At 42.0% G+C, this 19,899-nt stretch overlaps 1 protein-coding gene across 3 annotated transcripts in view; it reads left to right on the top strand.

The window, feature by feature from the left end:
• Nucleotides 1-19,899, top strand: part of LOC134310890 (protein MTSS 1-like) — a 67,237-nt gene that overhangs the window by 6,340 nt on the left and 40,998 nt on the right. For all 3 annotated transcript variants that reach the window (XM_062992618.1, XM_062992619.1, XM_062992617.1), the window contains exons 2-3: nt 887-948; nt 8,735-8,808. In XM_062992618.1, the coding sequence (XP_062848688.1) occupies nt 887-948; nt 8,735-8,808 (136 nt within the window). The remainder of the gene's footprint in view (nt 1-886; nt 949-8,734; nt 8,809-19,899) is intronic.

Below are 19,899 nucleotides of genomic sequence, written 5' to 3'. Positions count from 1 at the left end.
AACTAGAACACTCAAAATGAAGTGAAGGTTCTTTTTGAGGAAAATCAGCATCTCTGCCGTGTTAGCGGACAGCCGGTTCCTCTTCTCATCATATAATAATAAACTCGCTGTATTCGACTGAGTGTTTATTTTTTAGGTGCCGTATCAAATTGGTAGTAATTGTAGATCGTTTGGTTAAATTATATCTGGTTTGTTTCTTATGAGCCACCGTACTTGTATAACAAACTTTTCTGTGGTTGTTTGTGACAATGGTTTGATGGGCGTTTCTACGCGAAGTGAGTGTGTTTTGACCCTTTGGGGCTTCCATAGTGCATGGAATAGCGTGCTTGGCTAACGCGATGACTCTAGCTGTTTGCTATTCGGTACCGTAACAGAAGAAGTTAATAAAGTGTTATGCTCCCGACAATTTGTGAATATACCGTGTATTTATTTCTTTATTAAGCAAGTGCATCACTACGACACTCGGTTACATAACTAAGCCAATCAGAGTGCTTGATACTGAGATGTCGTTCAGTCTTGTAACTCGTGCTGTATGTTATGGTCCTGAAGTTTTCATACTCGGATTAAAAGTTATTGTTTTGTAAACCGGAGTGATCCTTGACTCACACACCATATAAACAGTAAAATTCTACAGTAATGAACGCAGCTCTGCTCCTACCGCCTCGTGAAACGCTCGCATTGCAGACATTACAGTTCGCTGTTGGACTTGTTTCACTTTCCAATTTAAAGTATTTCCACACAGTGGACATGCTGACGTAAAACAATGGATCGGGCTTAGGATCGGCATTAGTAAAGCCGATACCGATCAGTTAAAAAATGCCTTGATCGGCCCCGATATCATAGTTCAAATTCACTAACTGGTTTTGTCCACTGTTTGTGTTTCCAGAGCAGCTATCCAGTTTGGGAGGACTTCATCAGCAAAGCAGGAAAGCTTCAGTCTCAGCTCAGGTGAGAACATCATGCCTCTGGTCTCTGTCTAGTTTCTATGTTGTGCTCTAATACATCATGCTATTAGTCTGGCTTTTGGGGGAAGGGGGGTGGGTCAGATGGGATTTCTCCTCGTGCTGTAACGATATTTGGTATCTCTGAGACTAGTCGAGGCACCAACACATTTATATTTAAATCTACGGCATTTAGCAGATGTTTTTAATCCAAAGTGATTTGCAATTATGTCTGAATGCAAATCGACCAATTAAAGGGAGCGACGGAATAGAGGGTTAAGGGCCTTGCTCAGGGACCCAACAGTGGTAACTTTATTGTTACTAGTCTAGTCTTTTAATTGTTGATATACCACTGCCCTCAGGAATGACGGGAATTTAGGACATGCTGCTGTTTGGTTAAAAGTAGAGCCATGTGTGAAAAAATGCATGTGGTAGCTTGTGGTCCTTCACGGCCAGCATGGATGACCGTTTCACCCGAAGCATTGGAAAGTTTGGATAGTGTTTCTCTTCACTGTCGCTACATCAGTTACTCCTGCTGTCTGCTCAGTGTGCCGACGTAAATGGTGGAGAAACACATGAAGTATAGCGTAGTGTGAATCTTTGTACACAATACAGCTGGCTGGTGTAATAAGAGGCAGACAACTTCACACATGTCCAAGGGGCGGGTGCTAGTCTGCGTAGACTGGTGCAAGCAGCAAATGACTACTTCTGTTTATGAGTTTGGGAGTTCTCTTGGTGCCTGTTTCCTGAGTGAGACATCTGAATTTGGATGCTGGATTTGTGAAGTTTGGGTGAAGGAAGGCTTTTTGTCAGGAAGCAGTGGAATGTGTTTGTGACTTCTCAGCATTATTCATGTTATGGCACAAACAACACTAAATTTACTCCCAAATTTGAAGGCATTGTTGTGACTCACCATGACTGCTTTGTGTTGTAACTGTCCAGGCTATCTGATACCCAACACATAATCTGTCACGCAACACAGATTGTATAACATCCAGATTAATCATAATTGTACCAAATGTCACGCCATCCCACCAACGCAGCATCGTCATCACTGCAGCTCTTTAATCCACTACTCCATTTCCATCCAGATTCCTACAGATCAGATTATCTGGTTTCCCTCAGCCTGGCTCAGTGTTGCATCATTCGGACCTGCTTCGATTTGTTTGCACAAGGAGCAACAACCACCCCAGCTCTCACCAAGCAAACGTCAGTGTTTAATCAGCGTCAACAGTATGGACGTGCCAGGATTCAGCTTCTAACCACAGTGCTCACCTAATACTATTATTAAAACATAATGTAATGTTCTAATGTAGTAACTCTGTAGTAGTAGACCTCACACACGTCTGTTTCTGTGAGATTTCATGCTCATTTAGTCAAAAGAGGCTTTCTAAGGTCAGGCACTAATGTTGGATAAGAAAGCCTGACTCATAATCAGCATCATGATTCACCTCAGAAGTGTTGAGTAGGGTTGGGATCAGGGCTCTGTGCTGTTCCTTCACACCAAGCTTGTTAAGACGTGTCGTTTTTACCTGGTTTGAGGGCTTTTCCGAACTGTTGCCACAAAACTGGAAGCATATATTACATTGATATAATTACATTTTCTCACCTATTAGTAATGGGTGTGGATAAAACATTTTAACTCAGTTATAGGAGGGGTGTCCTCATACATTTGATGATATGGTTCATACGTGTTCAGATGTGGTCAGCCACAGAGTGTCAGTCTGTTTGGCATCACAAGTTCACTTCTTCCGTATTGCACTGGAATTATGAGGCTAACATTGGTAAAATAGTAGCTTAACAGTGTTATTTTTCAAGCAAGGATTGGATGATTTGGGCAGGTGTTTCCAAAATAATTTTGGTAAGGTGGATTTCCATTAGCTGTTTCAGTACAATACTAAAAAAGTAAGTCCTAGCAGATCAAGTTTGTGGTAAGTGTCCAGTTATATACACTGATCAGCCATAACATTAAAACCACCTCCTTGTTTCTGCACTCACTGTCCATTTTATCATCTCTACTTACCATATAGAAGCACTTTGTAGTTCTACAAGCCCCCTTTCATGCTGTTCTTCAATGGTCAGGACCACCACAGATCAGCACTGCAGTGACACTGACATGGTGGTGGTGTGTTAGTGTGTTGTGCTGGTATGAGTGGATCAGACACAGCAATGCTAATGAAGTTTTTTAAACATCTCACTGTCACTGCTGGACTGAGAATAGTCCACCAACCAAAAATATGGTGGGCAGCGTCCTGTGACCACTGATGACGGTCTAGAAGATGACCAGCTCAAACAGCAGCAATAGATGAGCGATCATCTCTGACTTTACATCTACAATGTGGACCAACTAGGTAGGAGTGTCTAATAGAGTGGACAGTGAGTGGACATGGTATTTAAAAATTCCAGCAGAGCTGCTGTGTCTGATCCACTCATACCAGCACAACACACACTAACACACCACCACCATGTCAGTGTCACTGCAGTGCTGAGAATCATCCACCACCTAAATAATACCTGCTCTGTGGTGGTCCTGTGGGGATCCTGACTATTGAAGAACAGGGTGACAGCAGGCTAAAAAAAAGTATGTAGAGAAACAGATGGGCTACAGTCAGTAATTGTACAGTAGAACTACAAAGTGCTTCTATATGGAAGTGGAGCTGATAAAATGGACAGTGAGTGTAGAAACAAGGAGGTGGTTTTAATGTTATGGCTGATCAGTGTATCTTATGTTCGATTTTGTAGGGAACGATTTCTTTTTTTGGATGTCGTTCTTCTGCCCTGTTCTGTGATCATTCGGTTTAAATTGCCTGCAGGGAAACAGCTAATGGCGTGCCGAGTTCAAGTGCTCTGTAATTTGGCCCTCATCTCCTCTTTTAAACCTCTTTGCTCTAAAATTACAGCTCTTATGGCCCAATTTGAATGGTTATTAATATCTAGTCTCTTTTCCTGTCTGATCTTACCAGCTTAATTTTTTCAAAAAACCCAAACCCGTGACTGATATTGGGTTCATTTTGTTTAGAGATCTGCTCTTCAGTGGCGTGAGTGGTTTTTCCTGCATTTGTAATTTTTACGACTGTTTTGATTCATTGATTGACAGGCCATGTTGGCAAAGCTATTTAAAATATTCATGTCTTTTGACCTGCGGTATGACTACACAGTTGAGACGTTTGCATACTCGTGAGGGACGTGCGCCGTGGCGGTTTTAATAATTTTTCAAGTGTTCTTTTTTTGTGCCTGAATAATTAAAACACCTCTCTGTTCGAAAAAAAAAGATCATTTAAATCATGCTGGTCGAAAATATACACACAGCAACCTGGATTAATAATTAGGGTGGTGAAACTTTATAGCTGCATTTAAATGTTGGCATGGAGCTGAAAGTCCACATGTATATCAATAAATAGGGTTAGTTTGACCACAGGCATTAAAAATTACACAGAACAATGTTCCGCTGCCAAGATCAGTAAGAAAACCCAAACAGACTGTCACCTTATTGCCAGATGGTTAGATATGCCACCAAAAACAGCTCTACCTTAGATGAGAAGTGGAACATAGCTAATACTGTCCACAGTCAAGTGAGCTTGACATTGCCATGCTTCAAAATGCTTCTAATGGTAGTTCCTTGTGGTTCACATGTTGAATGCAACAAATCTTATCAGCATAAAGACCTAAGTGACTTTCATAAGGACTAAACTGTAATGGTCAGACAACTGGGTTGAGGTATCTCTGAAACAGCAAGCGGTATCACATGCACCTGTGGTGAGTACCCACAGACAGTGGTCACCGGAGGGCCAAGTTTTAAACGGTTGTTTGGCAGCCAAGACTCATCAATGCCATAGGACATGAAGGCTTTGGCAACTGGTACCAACCAACAGAAAATCCAGTCAGACACCATCAAAAGCACTTGCAATGGGGGCCTGCAGTGCTAAACATCTTAGAGAAGATGGTATAACATATCCTCTTTCCTCCAGGATCATATATACGGCCGGGCTGGTATGCATTGTTTACCTGCAGTAGAGATGCACCGGTATGCACTGTAGTGCAGTCCACCTCACAACATACTGAAGTTCAAGAACCTGCTGGTAATGCTCTGGTACCAGATACTACAGCACTCCTTTAGATGTCTTGTGGAGTCCAGGTCTCTGTGGGTCTCAGAGCTGTCTGACAGCGTATTAGATGGGTGGTCCAAATGTTTTGGCTTATGTGTGAAACATCCACAATTAAAAATAGTTCCTCCTTCCGCTTTCATTTGAAGTAGCAGTACGTCACTCACGCAACATAAACACAGATAACTAAACATACCTTGTCTTTAATTGATGGTGCTGGCATGCGTAAATAAAAGACATAGTGAAAACATTTTAAATATCTTACTATAACAATACATCAACAATATTTGGGATTTACATCATCTGTCTCTTATAAAATTTTGAGTCAAAGAGTTTCCTTGTTTCTCCACCCAGATCTAAAAATAGACCTGAATGGAATGTGCAGGGTTGTTGTTTTCTTTTTTGGTTTTAATTGATGAGGGTGACGTGCTTGTAGATCTGTGCGTGGAAGTTTTTAACAAATGACTTTAGCATTGATTAGAAGCATGCAGTTTTTCAGCCGCTAGTTCAGGTGGAAAAACCTGGCCTTGACTACAAGCCCACCAGTGGAACATTTTGTTCTAAGCCAAAAAAGGAAAAGATAGTGGCCTAGATCAGTGTTGATGGACAAAAAAGAAAAACAAGCATCCTTATGTTGAGCTTTCACTGTAAGGACCTGTACATGGCCTCTGGCTCGTGTTTGTTTTGGCTTGTAACTTCACCTCGTTCTCTTTGGTTAATCTTACATGAGCCAGTGTTCCCTCAGAGCAGGGTGTGTATTTAAATTCCTTCAGCTTCTCCTCAATGTTTTCTTCCTATTTCTTCTTTGCCCTCCTCAGATCAGTTTGCAAAGACTTTACCTGTAACCATGACAGGTCATTACAGGTGTGCAAAAAAACTGAATCTTTATACTAGCCAGGCAGAACATCACAATTAGAACAATACGACTGTTATACTAGCAAACCAAATTAAGATCACAAGTAATGTTGGTCATTTATTTCTTACTTAAACTTCATAGTTTTTTTCTCTTAAAACCAGGAGATACATAACACTAACACAGCAACACTGTAATACTAACACTTTACATTGTAACACTAAAACTTTACATTGTAACACTAACACAGCAACACTGTAACACTAACACTTTACATTGTAACACCAACACTATAACACTAACACAGCAACACTGTAACACTAACCATGTAACACTAACACAGCAACACTAACATTAACACTTTACATTGTAACACTAACACAGCAACACTGTAACACTAACACTTTACATTGTAACACCAACATTATAACACTAACACAGCAACACTGTAACACTAACACTTTACATTGTAACACTAACACAGCAACACTGTAACACTAACACTTTACATTGTAACACTAACACAGCAACACTGTAACACTAACACTTTACATTGTAACACCAACACTATAACACTAACACAGCAACACTGTAACACTAACCATGTAACACTAACACAGCAACACTGTAACACTAACACTTTACATTGTAACACTAACCCTGTAAAAATAACACAGCAACACTGTAACACTAACACTGCAACGTAGACACTGTAACACTAACACTGTAACACTGACATGTAACAGTAAAACTGTAACACTAACTCTGTAACACTTACAGTGTAACACTAACCTTGTAACACCAGCACTGTAACACTGACACAAAACACCAACATTGTAACACTAACACTGTAACACCAACATTGTAACACTGACATGTTACAGTAACACCGTAACACTAACACTGTGTAACACTAACATTGTAACACTGTAACTCTAAAATTGTAACACCAACATGGTAACACTGACACGTAACAGTAACACTGTAACACTAACATTAACAGTGACACTGTAACACCAACATGGTAACACCAACCTTGTAACACTGACATGTAACAGTAACACTGTAACACTAACATTGTAACAACACTGTAACACCAACATGGTAACACTAACACTGTAACACCGACATTGTAACACTGACACGTAGCAGTGACACTGTAACACTAACATTAACAGTGACACTGTAACACCAACATGGTAACACCAACCTTGTAACACTGACATGTAACAGTAACACTGTAACACTAACACTGTAACACTGACATTGTAACACCAACATGGTAACACTGACACGTAACAGTAACACTGTAACACTAACATTGTAACAACACTGTAACACCAACATGGTAACACTAACACTGTAACACCGACATTGTAACACTGACATTTAACAGTAACACTGTAACACTAACATTGTAACACTGACATGTAACACTAACACTGTAACACTAACGTCGACACAGTAACAATAACTGTAACACTAACCTTGTAACACCAACTCTGAAACACTGACAAAAAACACCAACACTGTAACACTGACACTGTAGCTTCAACACTGTTACAATAACTGTAACACTAACACTGTAATATTGTAACACTTCATGTAGCACTAACACTGTAACGTTTGCTTTATTTTTTAATCTTAATAAAAGTAACATTTCAGCAAATTTCTATGTAAGAAACATGAAAAATAAGATAAATGTTATTTGTTCATGATGTGTAAAAACTGCTTGCTTGATTAGACTTGTGTAATGTTTCCGTTAAATAAGCTTTGTTACAGATCATGTTCTTACTAGACGTACACTGATCTTATTATTGCAGTCTGATTCCATTTACACTGTTTGCATTTTTAATTCCACGTTAACCACAAAGTCCTGCTTATGACTCTTAAAGCCATTTATGGTTTAGCTGCTGCATACCTTACTGATCTCCTAAAACCGTGTAGTACCTCCCGATCATTTTATTTAGCCAAAACATGTTAATCCCCACCATAACTTGTAGCTCATCTAGTGAAAGACGATGTGTATTTATATGTCAATGATTTAACATTGTTTAATAAAGTTACCATTCAGAACCCTAATTTATTTTTTTAATTATTTTATTAAAAGGACTATTACTGTTATTATTACACAGTGCTCTGGTGGTGCAGAGATATATTACACTAGCCCATTCCTGCTGGGATCTAGGGTTCAAAACCCCAGCTGTGCTATAGACCGGTCGGGCGTCTACTTACAGACATAATTGGCTATGTCTGAGTCGGGTGCTGGCTGAGGCCCCCGATGAATTGGCGTTTTGTGTGGGGTCTGTTACTGCATTGCATCCAGTGATTCTGGGAAACTGACACACTGAGACCAAGTCCAAGATAAATTAGGGATTTTTTTTTTTGCTTTAACCCTGGAACAGTCATCATACTGGCCACTTAAACTCCCCATCCATTATTGTAGCTAATTAAAACATCACAACCATTATGCTGACCATTTACACTCTTACATTCCTCTCATGCTCAATACTCACTTTGTTGTTTTTCCTCCACCTTAAGTCTGCAAAGATCTGAACCGTTAAGCCATCCTGATGCAGTCTGGCTCATTTCAGGTTCTCTAACAGCTGGCACAAAAGAACATGGAGTTCTAAACGGCCATTAAATATATTAAATCACCATTAACCTCCATCACCATCTTGATCGTTTTTATTAAATGTTGACCTGAGTTCCTGAATCCAGGCCAAGCATAACAGATACCCAGATGCCCTTGGACGTGTGCTTGTCTTTAATGGCTTGCTGATAGAGATGCAGAACTGTGAAGGAACTAAAGTTCTGCTGATGTTTTTGTTTTTCAGGACAACATTGATGGCTGTGGCTGCGTTTCTGGATGCCTTTCAGAAAGTGGCTGACCTGGCTACCAGCACAAGAGGTAAGCAGCTGAAGGGATGTTGCAAAAACGTGGTGCATTAAGTACAGTGAAATCAAATGCAGTATATCAGCGTTTCCCAACCTTTTTTGCACCAGGGACCGGTTTCATATAAGATATAATTTCACGGACTGGCTGGCTCAGGGAATTAATAATATTGCTCACAAACAATGTAAAATGAGCCTTTTTTGCTGCAACGAGACGCTGCTTCCACCTAGGGGTGACAATAAGACAATAACACCCGAAATAGAAGCAGTGAAAACTGCTTTTTTAGCGATATCTCTAATTATTTATTCGTTCTGTGCGGCCCGGTAATAAGTACCGGTCCGCAGCCCGGTGGTTGGGGACCACTGCAGTATATGGCAAATAGTGGACTCCTGACCATATTCTGCTTCTATACACCAGCCAGAAGACAATTTTCACATGGAGCTATAAAGAATATGGAGAGTCACACTGTGCTCTTTTTGGTCATCCACCGCCTCAGCCTATCAGCCGTAGATGCAAATAAGATAATTTCTGAGCACCCGGTCAGAGATGAAACTCCAGAGCTTCAGAGCTCAAGTCATTACAGTGGAATAGCATATTAGACTAGGATTTTTCAAACCCTGAATTGCGACGCTGGATCGCAAGCCAAAACAAATGGGTCAAAAGGTCACTGGTTTAAGGTTGTTGCCAGGTTGCTGCTGTTGGGCCCCTGAGCAAGACCCTTAACCCTCAGTTGCTTAGACTGTATTTTGTCACAGTACTGTAAGTTGCTGTATTGCACTGCATACGCCAACTGTTCACCCCCTAGAGGTTTTAAATGTTTCTTGAACTGTACTTTTTCTTTGATTGAATAATTGAAACACATTTATTTGTCTAAACCCATTTTAAGTCTATTGTATAGATTAAATGTGGGTTTACTGAATGACAGCTGGTCAAAAATATACATACAGCACATTTGGTGGTGTCAAAAGTTCTATGTTATGTAACTTTATGGCATTAACGATTATGCGCTGATCACTACTCCATGCCCTTATAAAAAGAGCTAGTTTGACTTCTCCCACACAAAGTACAAAGTACATGGAACTGTGATCGCTCGCCAAAGTCAACAAGAAAAACCAAACTGTGTCCAAAAGCTAGGACAGCTCGCCAATTTCTCGGTTAGCCTCTTGCTTCTAAAAAGATAGGCAGTGGGAAATGAGACGATGGAGGAATGAGGGCGACCTGTTTCGCTTTACACATCCAGGCGCCTCCATAGTTCTATTATTAGTTACCAAGAAATGCACACCCATCCATCATGATGCTGGGGTTCGATGCATCTACAGCGCTCGTTTCTGTCCTAGCTTGTCATCAACCATCATGTTGTTTGAAGCTGAACTACACACACACAGCACCAGTGCACTAACGCTTAAAACCTTTGACCACACATAACGCAACCCGCCCCACTTTCTTGGCTCCAATCCTTCTGCCCAGAGGGGCAACACACCCACACACCCACACAACCACCACAACATGTAACTGAATGTAGTGGAAGGCTCAAAGACCTCTTGCATTAAAAAGGGGGTAGTTCCACATTTATAGCATTCGCCCCCTTTTAGTGCTTAATGATGTGGAGCAGTCGTTCTCTAGTTTATAATTTAAAGCTGATACTCTGATGTCAGGCGAGCGCCGGGTTCACCCTGCTGCCTTAATGGCCTCCATGTGCCACTGAAAGACGCTAGGCCATTATCTAGACGCTAGGTCTGCTCAACACTTCACATTCATTACTCATGCCAGTAAAAACCTTGCACTTCTTTTACTAGCCTATCAAAACTCTCATTAGGGTGCTTGGTTGTGTACTGAATTTTAATTGGTTGATTTTAACGTTAATATTGTTCATTTTTGGTATTCTTTCTCGCCTTGTTTTGAACGTTTCCTGCAGTATTTTGCCCTGTGTTTAGATAGTATCTGCTTTGAAGTTCCAGTCGAGTGAAGTTGGCATGTGTTCAATAGAGAGGAGTGTGTGATGTGCCACCTCAAGGGTCTGATGCCACTTTTATTTTGTAGTCCCTCATGTTGGGACATGCAGCAGCTCTTCCTGTTAAACCATTAATCAAAGCTTTTCTCTCTTCCCAGCGGGTAGAAGCTCAGATTCAGTACAACACTGTGTGTGTGTGTGTGTTTGTGTGTGTGTATGTGTGTGTGTGTGTACGTGTTTGTGTGTGTGTGTGTGTGTGTGTACATTTATAATAGAAAAAATATTTGACCATGAATTTATATATTCACAGTATATGGCCTAAAGTATGTGGACACCCTCTGTAATGAGTTCAGATGTTTCATTCATACCCAATACTAACAGTTAAAAAAATCACTCACTCACTGTCTTAACCGCTTATCCAATAAGGGTCGCGGGGGTGCTGGAGCCTGTCCCAGCTTTTCAATGGGCACAAGGCACACAGTAACACCCTGGATGGGGTGCCAGTCCATTGCAGGGTCTTCCAGCATGACTGTACCACTGTGCTTCCATGAAGCGAGGTCCATAAAGACATGGTTTGACAAGTTTGGTCTGGGCTATGTAGATGAATTGGGACATCAGTTGTGAGACAGGCTTTTCCATCTAACACCAGTGCCTGGGCCTTTCCAGAAGAGTGGGGGCTGTTATAGTCACGATGTCAAACAAGCTTGTGATCAGGTGTCCACATACCTTTGGTCATGTAGTGTGTGTGTGTGTGTCTGTGTCCTTCTGTTGAGTTATGATGCATCTGTAGAAGCACATGCCAGTGTGTGAATTCCAGTCACTGCCTTAATCTGCAATCAAATGCCATGTGTCTGATTGCTGTCATCTGGGACCAGAATCCACCTTCTGGAATGCAGCTGCCAAGTTTAGCAAAAGAGAAATAGTGCAACAAGAAAATCAAAGAGTCGTCTCAGGGTTCGAGTCTTAGTGGTGTCACCAGTCTGGTTGGGCGCTCTAAAGACTCAATCGGTCGTGTATGAGGGAGGGAAGGCTGGACTGCAACAATGTCCCCTGCCTTGCACGTGCTGAATGGGGCGTGTGCTAGTCTGCGGTTCTTCTTGGCCAGCGGGATGCCATGCATATGTGGCAGGGGTTGACAATGCATTGGGGGGAGGGGGAATTGGACATGTCTAAAAAAAATAAAAAATAAAAAAAAAACTCGGTCAGTTTCAGCCTGACTATGCCAACTTGCTTAAGCAAAACTACTAGCAAGGTTTAGATATGACTGGTTCCCAAATTTTGCATTCAGTTCTAAACTCCTTCACCTCCAAGAGTAAACTCCAAGAGTTTAGCATCACAAGCTAACATTAGCACGGCCACTCTGATTGTTATGGGCGGCACGGTGGCTTAGTGGATAGCACTGCCGCCTCACAGCAAGAAGGTCCTGGGTTCGATCCCCAGGTGGGGCGGTCCGGGTCCTTTCTGTGTGGAGTTTGCATGTTCTCCCCGTGTCTGCGTGGGTTTACTCCGGGTGCTCCGGTTTCCTCCCACAGTCCAAGGACGTGCAAGTGATGTGAATTGGAGACACTAAATTGTCCATGACTGTGTTCAATATAACCTTGTGTACTGATGAACCTTGTGTAATGAGTAACTACCGTTCCTGTCATGAATGTAACCAAAAAGTGTAAAACATGACGTTAAAATTCTTATAAACAAACAAACTCTGATTGTTACTGATTAACCTGCATTAAAAAAAAAGTCAGCGCTAATAAAAGTGTTGTTTATGAACAGAGTTGTAAATTTATTCCACTATTTAAACTCTGCAGTTTCCTGTATGTCTAAAAGGAAGGGATTTATGTATCATGCGATGCTAATATATCATTCAGAAGCTGACATTTCTACACCCTAAAGCTAACACAGAGGAAGTGAGAGGGTTCTCCTTCCTCCGGCAGGTGTTTTTCTGCTCACTCCGCTCTAGAACCTGCAGTGTTTTCTTGATCTGAAAAAGTCATTTGAGTCTCAGGCTGAATGTTTGTGTTGTGAAAATCCCAACAGCCACATAAAGTTTGTGGACATCAGCAGAACTCATATTGACTCCGGGGCATCCAGGGCAGCACAGAATGAAACTACATGGCCAAAAGTATAAAGACACTTCTCCTAACTATTGAGTTCAGGCTCTTTAGCCACACTCATTGTTAACAGGTGTAAAACATTAATTATATAAAATAAAATCTATGCTTCCAACATTGTGGCAACATTTTGGGGAAGGCATTCTCCTGTGCACAGAGCCTCTCCCATCCAACATCAGTGCCTGGGCATTTCCAGAAGAGTGGAGGCTGTTATTGTCGCAAATGTACACTTTTTGTTGTGATATGTCAAACAAGCTTGTGTTCAGGTGTCCACAAAGTTTTGTGTATGTCATGTAGTGTGTGTGTGTGTGTGTGTGTGTGTGTCCTTCTGTTGGGTCATGATGTGTTTATTGTATCACATGCCAGTGTGTGAGTGCCAGTCACTGCTTTAGTCTGCACACATACACAAAAAAGCTAAATAAACAAATGTTTTGGAGGAACTTCAGTGGCCTAATCAGAAGGTTGCTGGTTCAAGCCTCACCACTGCCAAGTGCTTTTGTAGGGCCCCTGAGCAAGGACCCCTAAGTCTGACATGCTTGAATTGTATTTGCTTTCATTTGTAAGTGGCCTTGAATAAAAACGCTTTCTAAAAATCAAAAGAGTGGAGGTTGGCAGCAGTAAATTATGCTGACACACCAGAATGCTCCAGCTGGCTGTGTTTGAGGGAGGGAAGGTCAAACTGGGTCTGGTCCGGGCACCTGCATGAGTGAAGGGGAGTCACATGGCGCTTAGCGCGATACGGCTTTGTGTGGGAACCCAACACTGACAGGTGATCGGAAGCAGGTGCAGGTTGGACACAGGTTGGAGTGGGCATGTGATGATCTAGCTCTTGTTGATCAGATCGGGAGTTTGTGCAGGTGGCTGCGAATTTACATTTGGGAATTGGAAATGACTAGATTGGGAAATAAAGGAGGAGGGCCAAAAAACAAGTAAAGAATCTTCCTGTGATAAATAGAAGGAAATGTGCTACTAAATGCATTTAGACATGCTGGGAAGTATACAAAGAACAAATAATCTTTGAATTTTTTGTAAGTTTGAAGTGACCCAGAAACAAAGATTTCTCCTAACCAGCTTTGTTCGTGATGACCTGCAGTGTATTTCCATGTGTGGAGCAAAACTAACTTTTGCCATTTTATCATCTTCAAATCTCAACTTGTCCAGAAACTAGAGAAGCGCCCGAAGCCTCTAGACTGTACCGCAGCTGGATGTCAAAGTGAGGGCATCAAAAACTTATAATAAAAAGACTCCCCTTCAGTAGTTTTTGTGGCTGATTCATTTTTCCGTAGACGCCAGTCGTTCTCAGATCATATTTTCCTCCCCGAATAGAGAATCGCTCCCTGAGGGAAGATTAAATAGGCCTGTGTGAGCTTCTGCTTCCAAACTCTTTGACTCCTGTGTTTTTTTTCGGATGTGCATCCAGTAGCTACTGTTTTGGCAGAACACTCAGTTCATTGTGAGCTCTTCAGTTCACAGGTCACCAACCGATAAGCATGATGTCATCTTCACGAACCGTACTGTAGGTCCTGCAGGCTGACTGGATATAATGTAGCTCTTCGGAACCCATGGGGCTCGACCTCTGGCACCTCACCAACACTGCAGCATTTTTTTCACTAACCACTAATCGTGATGGGGACTGCGGGGGTCCGGAGCCACCAGAAAACACTAGATAAAGGCAGGAACACACCTTAGACAGGGAACCAGTCCATCACAGGGCACCACAGACATATTTACAGATATGGGTTCCCTCCATAGGGCCTTTGGTTCTAAAAGTGTCATATTTGGTACTAGTACTAAGATACTTGCTCAAGCCTCACATCTGAAAGTCACCACTGTTGGTCCCTTGAGCAAGGTCCTTAGCCATCACTTGCACTTTATATGTTAGTCCATTGAGGGTCTGGTGGTGGTTGGTACTAAAACTGGGATATTTGGTCCTGGCACTGATACTTCTGGTGCTGCTGTGGTGCCTTTGCTCATGGAACTGGGATATTTGGTCCTGGTACTTTTGACACTGGCCTAGAACCTTTGCTCATAAGGCAATGATATTTGGTTCTGGTACTGTTATCTTTTGATCCTTTGGTCTTGGAATTGGGGTATTTAGGTCTGGCACTGGTATTTTGGTACTGGATTGGAGACTTGGCTTATGGAACTGGGATATTTGGTCCTGGTACTTTTGACCTGGACCTGGAACCTTTGCTCATAAGGCAATGATATTTGGTTCTGGTACTGTTATCGTTTGATCCTTTGGAATTGGGGTATTTGGTTCTGACACTGGCACTGGTATTTTTGGTACTGGATTGGGGCCTTTGCTTATGGAACTGGGATATTTGGTCCTGGCACTTTTGACACTGGCCTGGAACCTTTGCTCATAAGACAAGGATACTTGGTTCTGGTACTGTTATCTTTTGATCCTTTGTTCTTGGAATTGGGGTATTTAGTTCTGGCACTGGTACTGGTATTTTTGGTACTGGATTGGGGCCTTTGCTTATGGAACTGGGATATTTGGTTCTGGTACTTTTGACCTGGACCTGGAACCTTTGCTCATAAGGCAATGATATTTGGTTCTGGTACTGTTATCTTTTGATCCCTTGGAATTGGGGTATTTAGTTCTGCTACTGGCACTGGTATTTTTGGTGCTGCTGTGGTGCTCATGTGACTGGGATATTTGTTTCTGGAACTGATACTTTAGGTACTGGTCCTGTTGATTCTGTCCTAAATTGGACTTGGTACTAATATTGGTATTTTTGCTTCTAAACCAGGTACCTTTGTTACTGAATTTGAATATTTCGTACTGGAGCAGTGACTGTTGGAAAAAAGCATTCCAGTCTTCTGGTACCATCTTGGAGCCAGTACAGAGAACTGTAGATAAGCCTTTGTGAGCATGTTGTGCTTTGTTGCTCGAGGATCACGTTTCATATTTTGGTGTCCTGAACTTCTTTATATGGTCAGAAGGAACTACTTTTGTTTGGAACCTCTCACTCTGTGGTGCTCGATGTGTATCAACATCCACTTATCGTCCTCAGAATGACCTCGTACCGTTGCTGCACTGTGAGACGGATATCTCTTTCACTACTAGATTAATTCTCTACTTTATTTGGAGACGTCTCACCACAAAATAGCATCGGGTGCAGTCTCGGGACTTTTGGCCATGAACCGGGTGCACGGGGAAATGAGACGGAACCACAGTTTTCTAAAACACTGAGTATTGTAATCCGACTTCGAGTTAGCAGAAAGATTCTGGCCGTCCAGAGTCGCCACAGTTATGTATGAGTGTTTTGTGTCTGATTGTAAAGATTCAGTCATGGTCGCATATTTTGAAGGACCATTTGAAGCCCAAATATGAAACGTTTTGCCATGACGTTTTTGCTTCACACCATTTCTCACGTCTGGGTTTTATTCTTTTTATTTCTCTGATGTTACTCTGTAGCATAGTTGTATAAATAGGCATAAAATGAACCTCATCCAGCCAAAAACAACTCATTACTCAATTTCCATAAGCATCGATGAGCTCAGACATGCTCAGAAACGATCACATTTCTGGTGAAACCTGTTATTTTTCATTTACCCACTCTGTCTTCTACTCTTTCTTCTAAAATGGAAAAATCTTCTTGGTTTTTTATCAAAAAGACTTTTAGGCACTTTGACCAGAATTATTCCAGTTAGTCTTTGTAATCCTGCATGTTCATACGTCTCTTGTGAAGGTTCTTTCTTTTTACGGTCTTGTTTGATTAGCGAAAGCTTTTGTTGCAGTTTTTTGATCCTCTAGCCGATTGTACCTCAGTAAACATGTTTTTCGCTCTGACCGAATCCTGACTGCACAAATATTTTGATGTGAAGCAATGATTGCTGGGAAAATACAGCCCAAACCCACATAAGGTCCTGGATTATCTTCAAAAGACCTCCCACTTCTGAAATCAGACCTGGTTGAGCCCCTCTGTCCTGATGGTCTGACTGCACACCTCATCAGCATGGCCAGTGTCTCCAGGTGGATGTGTGCAAGCTGATAAAATTGTTCACATTTCTGCACGTGCAAACAAAAAAAACTCTGCAAAAGTTCTGACACCCCTGGTCAAATTTCACACTGATTGTTCTATCATCTCATCATCTACAGGAAACAGGTTTATTTGCTGAATTCAGCATGTTTGTTGCTTTGTAAGTCTTGAAGAACCACACTAGTCCTGTTTATATGGGCACAAAGAAGTCAAGCTGAAGTAAATCATAATTAGAAATGATGATCTAAGAGGACATGCCACAAAGTGACACAACAAAAGACGATCCAAGTTCATTTTTTAAGTAAAGCCAAGTTCACTGCGAGAATAGTCAACAATACTCTGTCCAATCATATATGACACGCTGTGTGATAATTTCAGATTGTACGATCAGATTCTTTAACACCAGACCTGCAAATACACCGTCATATCACGTCATCGATCAAAAACATCACATTGATGTCACTGTGGCAACGTTAAACCCAAATTTAACTCATGACTGGAAAAATAAGAAAACATTGAGTGTCTGTTCTTGGTCATAGCCCCAATGCTTCTCTCCAACATTAAACCTAAAAAAGATGAAAGGTGGGCACCCAGGTGGCGCAGCGGGATAATCCACTAGCACACCAGCGCCGAGATTCTGAGCTCTCTGGTGGGTGCCCTCTAGCAGGCAAAATTGGCTAATGCAGCAGGGTGGGAAAGACCAGACTAAGGGGTGAGGATATCAATGCTGTGTAAAGACCTTGGTTGCCCAGGGCACCAATACAAAAAGTGGAGGAGCGCAGAGATCGGGGCGTGGCTCTCCGTACACAAAGTCGACCTCACGCGCAAATACACCAAAGTATGGGTGAATAAGAAGTGATTGGTAGGACTAAGCACACGTCGGAAGGAGTGTGTGTCAACCCTCCTTGGTCGACCCTCCTTGGACGCCATCGAGGTCCCCAGCAGCAGATTGGCTTGTGAGGAAAAGGCAACTAAAGAAGGCAGAAAGGTGAGAGGAAATGCCGGGAGTTGATTGTAAGAACCAGAACACGCTAATCTGATTTAGTCAGTCTTGAAATATGGCTTCCTGAAGGGAGTGCATTATTACCAACTTATGCCAAAAGATAGAGAGCGTGCTAGAGAAACAAGTATGTCTTCACACCAGCCAACTACCTTACGGGCTGAGATTAAATCAATGACTCAGCACCGCTATGGTCTCCGGGGTTTCATTCATTTGCCCCAAATTCAGGTGTGGTGCCTTAGCGCTCATAAGTGCTACTGCTCCAGGGATTCGTAGTATGTTTTGGACTAAGACGAGCGGATCTACGCTTCCTACCACGAGATGAAACAGATAAATCAAATCGACCTGTTACACAAATGTAGTTTTTAATGCACTTTTTCTTTAGACGTCTGTTGAAGTAGTAAAACTAGCCTGATGTGACCTGTTTCCTTATATAGTTTATTTTTAGCAGTGTGTGTTTTAGCAAAAGGGGTCCACATTCTATTTGCCATATTTTGTGCATACCACAATTGTCAAGTCAAGTCAATGGAAACAAACCCCAATGGAACCCTCACTGACCGGATGATGTTTGGGTGTTGGACTCCATAGTACCAACATGGTAATAACATGGCAGTGTGTGATGTATTGAAATAAGTGTTCAGTATGTTTTGGACTAAGACAAGTGGATCTACACTTCCTGAAACAGATAAATTAAATCGACCTGTTACACAAATTTAGTTTTTAATGCACTTTTTCTTTAGATGTCTGTTGAAGTAGTAAAACTAACCTGATGTGACCTCTCAGGTATTCGAAGGAATTCTGCACAGTAGCTGTAAAAAATGAAGGTATATTTTTATAGCTAGGTAATCACATACTCCGTGTTCATCCATGTTTGTTTAAATGTGATCGTTTGGATCCGGTGGCTTCTTACGAGCTTCTTTTTGGCTCAGACTCTGTTTACCATTAACTGGATGTTCTTCTGCATGTTGATTTTAAAGGTAAAAGGAACTCACGGGAATTGATAATGGCTTTCAGCTGTGGAGGTCAAAGTTTGGTTTACAGTGTGCTCCAGTCATAAAACGAGCCACTGGAGACGTGCGTTGCTGACCGTGCTTTTCCTGATCACTGCTCACTCAGGAGGAACTAATGTTAAACCGTTTTCCTGTAAGGCTGACGGATTTTGAGCTTCATGACTCACCTGCAAGCTGAAACAAATCCAGATCTTCTTAAAGACCACAGGTCTGATACAGTCGAGCTCATGTCTGGAAATGATATGATGTGGTTGTTCTGATTTTCACCCACAGTGGAGACTAAAGTCCAAGTCCACTATAAAGAACTGGCTTTACTTTACCAGTTAAAAGTGTCACCATATGGCCAAGGGTAAGAAGACACCCAATCAGATTGTTTCACATCCTATCCAAACCCATGTGCATTAGGATTGCAGCTTTTCTGAGAAGACTTTTCGCAAGATTTTAGAGTGTATGTGGGAATTTATGTCTATTTAGTCAAGGTCATGCTCTGATCTTGGACGAGTCTTAGTCCGCTATAAAGAACTGGTTTTATTTTGCCAGTTAAAAGTGTCACTATAGGGCCGCTCAGGTGGTGCAGCGTTAAAAACACACGCTGGAACCAGAGCTGGGATCTCGAATACATCGTATGGAATCTGCCGGCTAGACTGAACGGCCACATGAACAACGATTGGCCTGTTGTTCAGATATGGCTGGGACTAAGCCGAATAGGGTCTCTCTCTCATAACAATGCAATTACGACCTCTGCTGGCTGATTGATGGCGCCTGCACAGAGACGGGAAAAGAGTGCTCTCAGGGTGTGGCTCTCCGTACACAGTGCTCAGCTGCACTGCACTCGTCAAAGTGTAGGTGATAAGATGCATATGGCATGCTGCCCACGTGTCGTAGGGGGCGTGGGTTAGCTTTGTTCTCCTCAATCAGAGCAGTAATCGGCATTGGTGGAGAGGAAGCATGAAGCTCCAAATCAAGATTTTGGAGTGTATGTGGGAATTTATGTCCATTTAGTCAGGGCCAGACTCTGATCTTGGACGAGTCCAAGTCCGCTGTAAAG

Source organism: Trichomycterus rosablanca, chromosome 3, assembly GCF_030014385.1.
Source record: "Trichomycterus rosablanca isolate fTriRos1 chromosome 3, fTriRos1.hap1, whole genome shotgun sequence".
NCBI lineage: Eukaryota > Metazoa > Chordata > Actinopteri > Siluriformes > Trichomycteridae > Trichomycterus > Trichomycterus rosablanca.
Note: the sequence above shows the minus strand (reverse complement) of the source record. Positions and strands in the feature narration are given on the sequence as shown.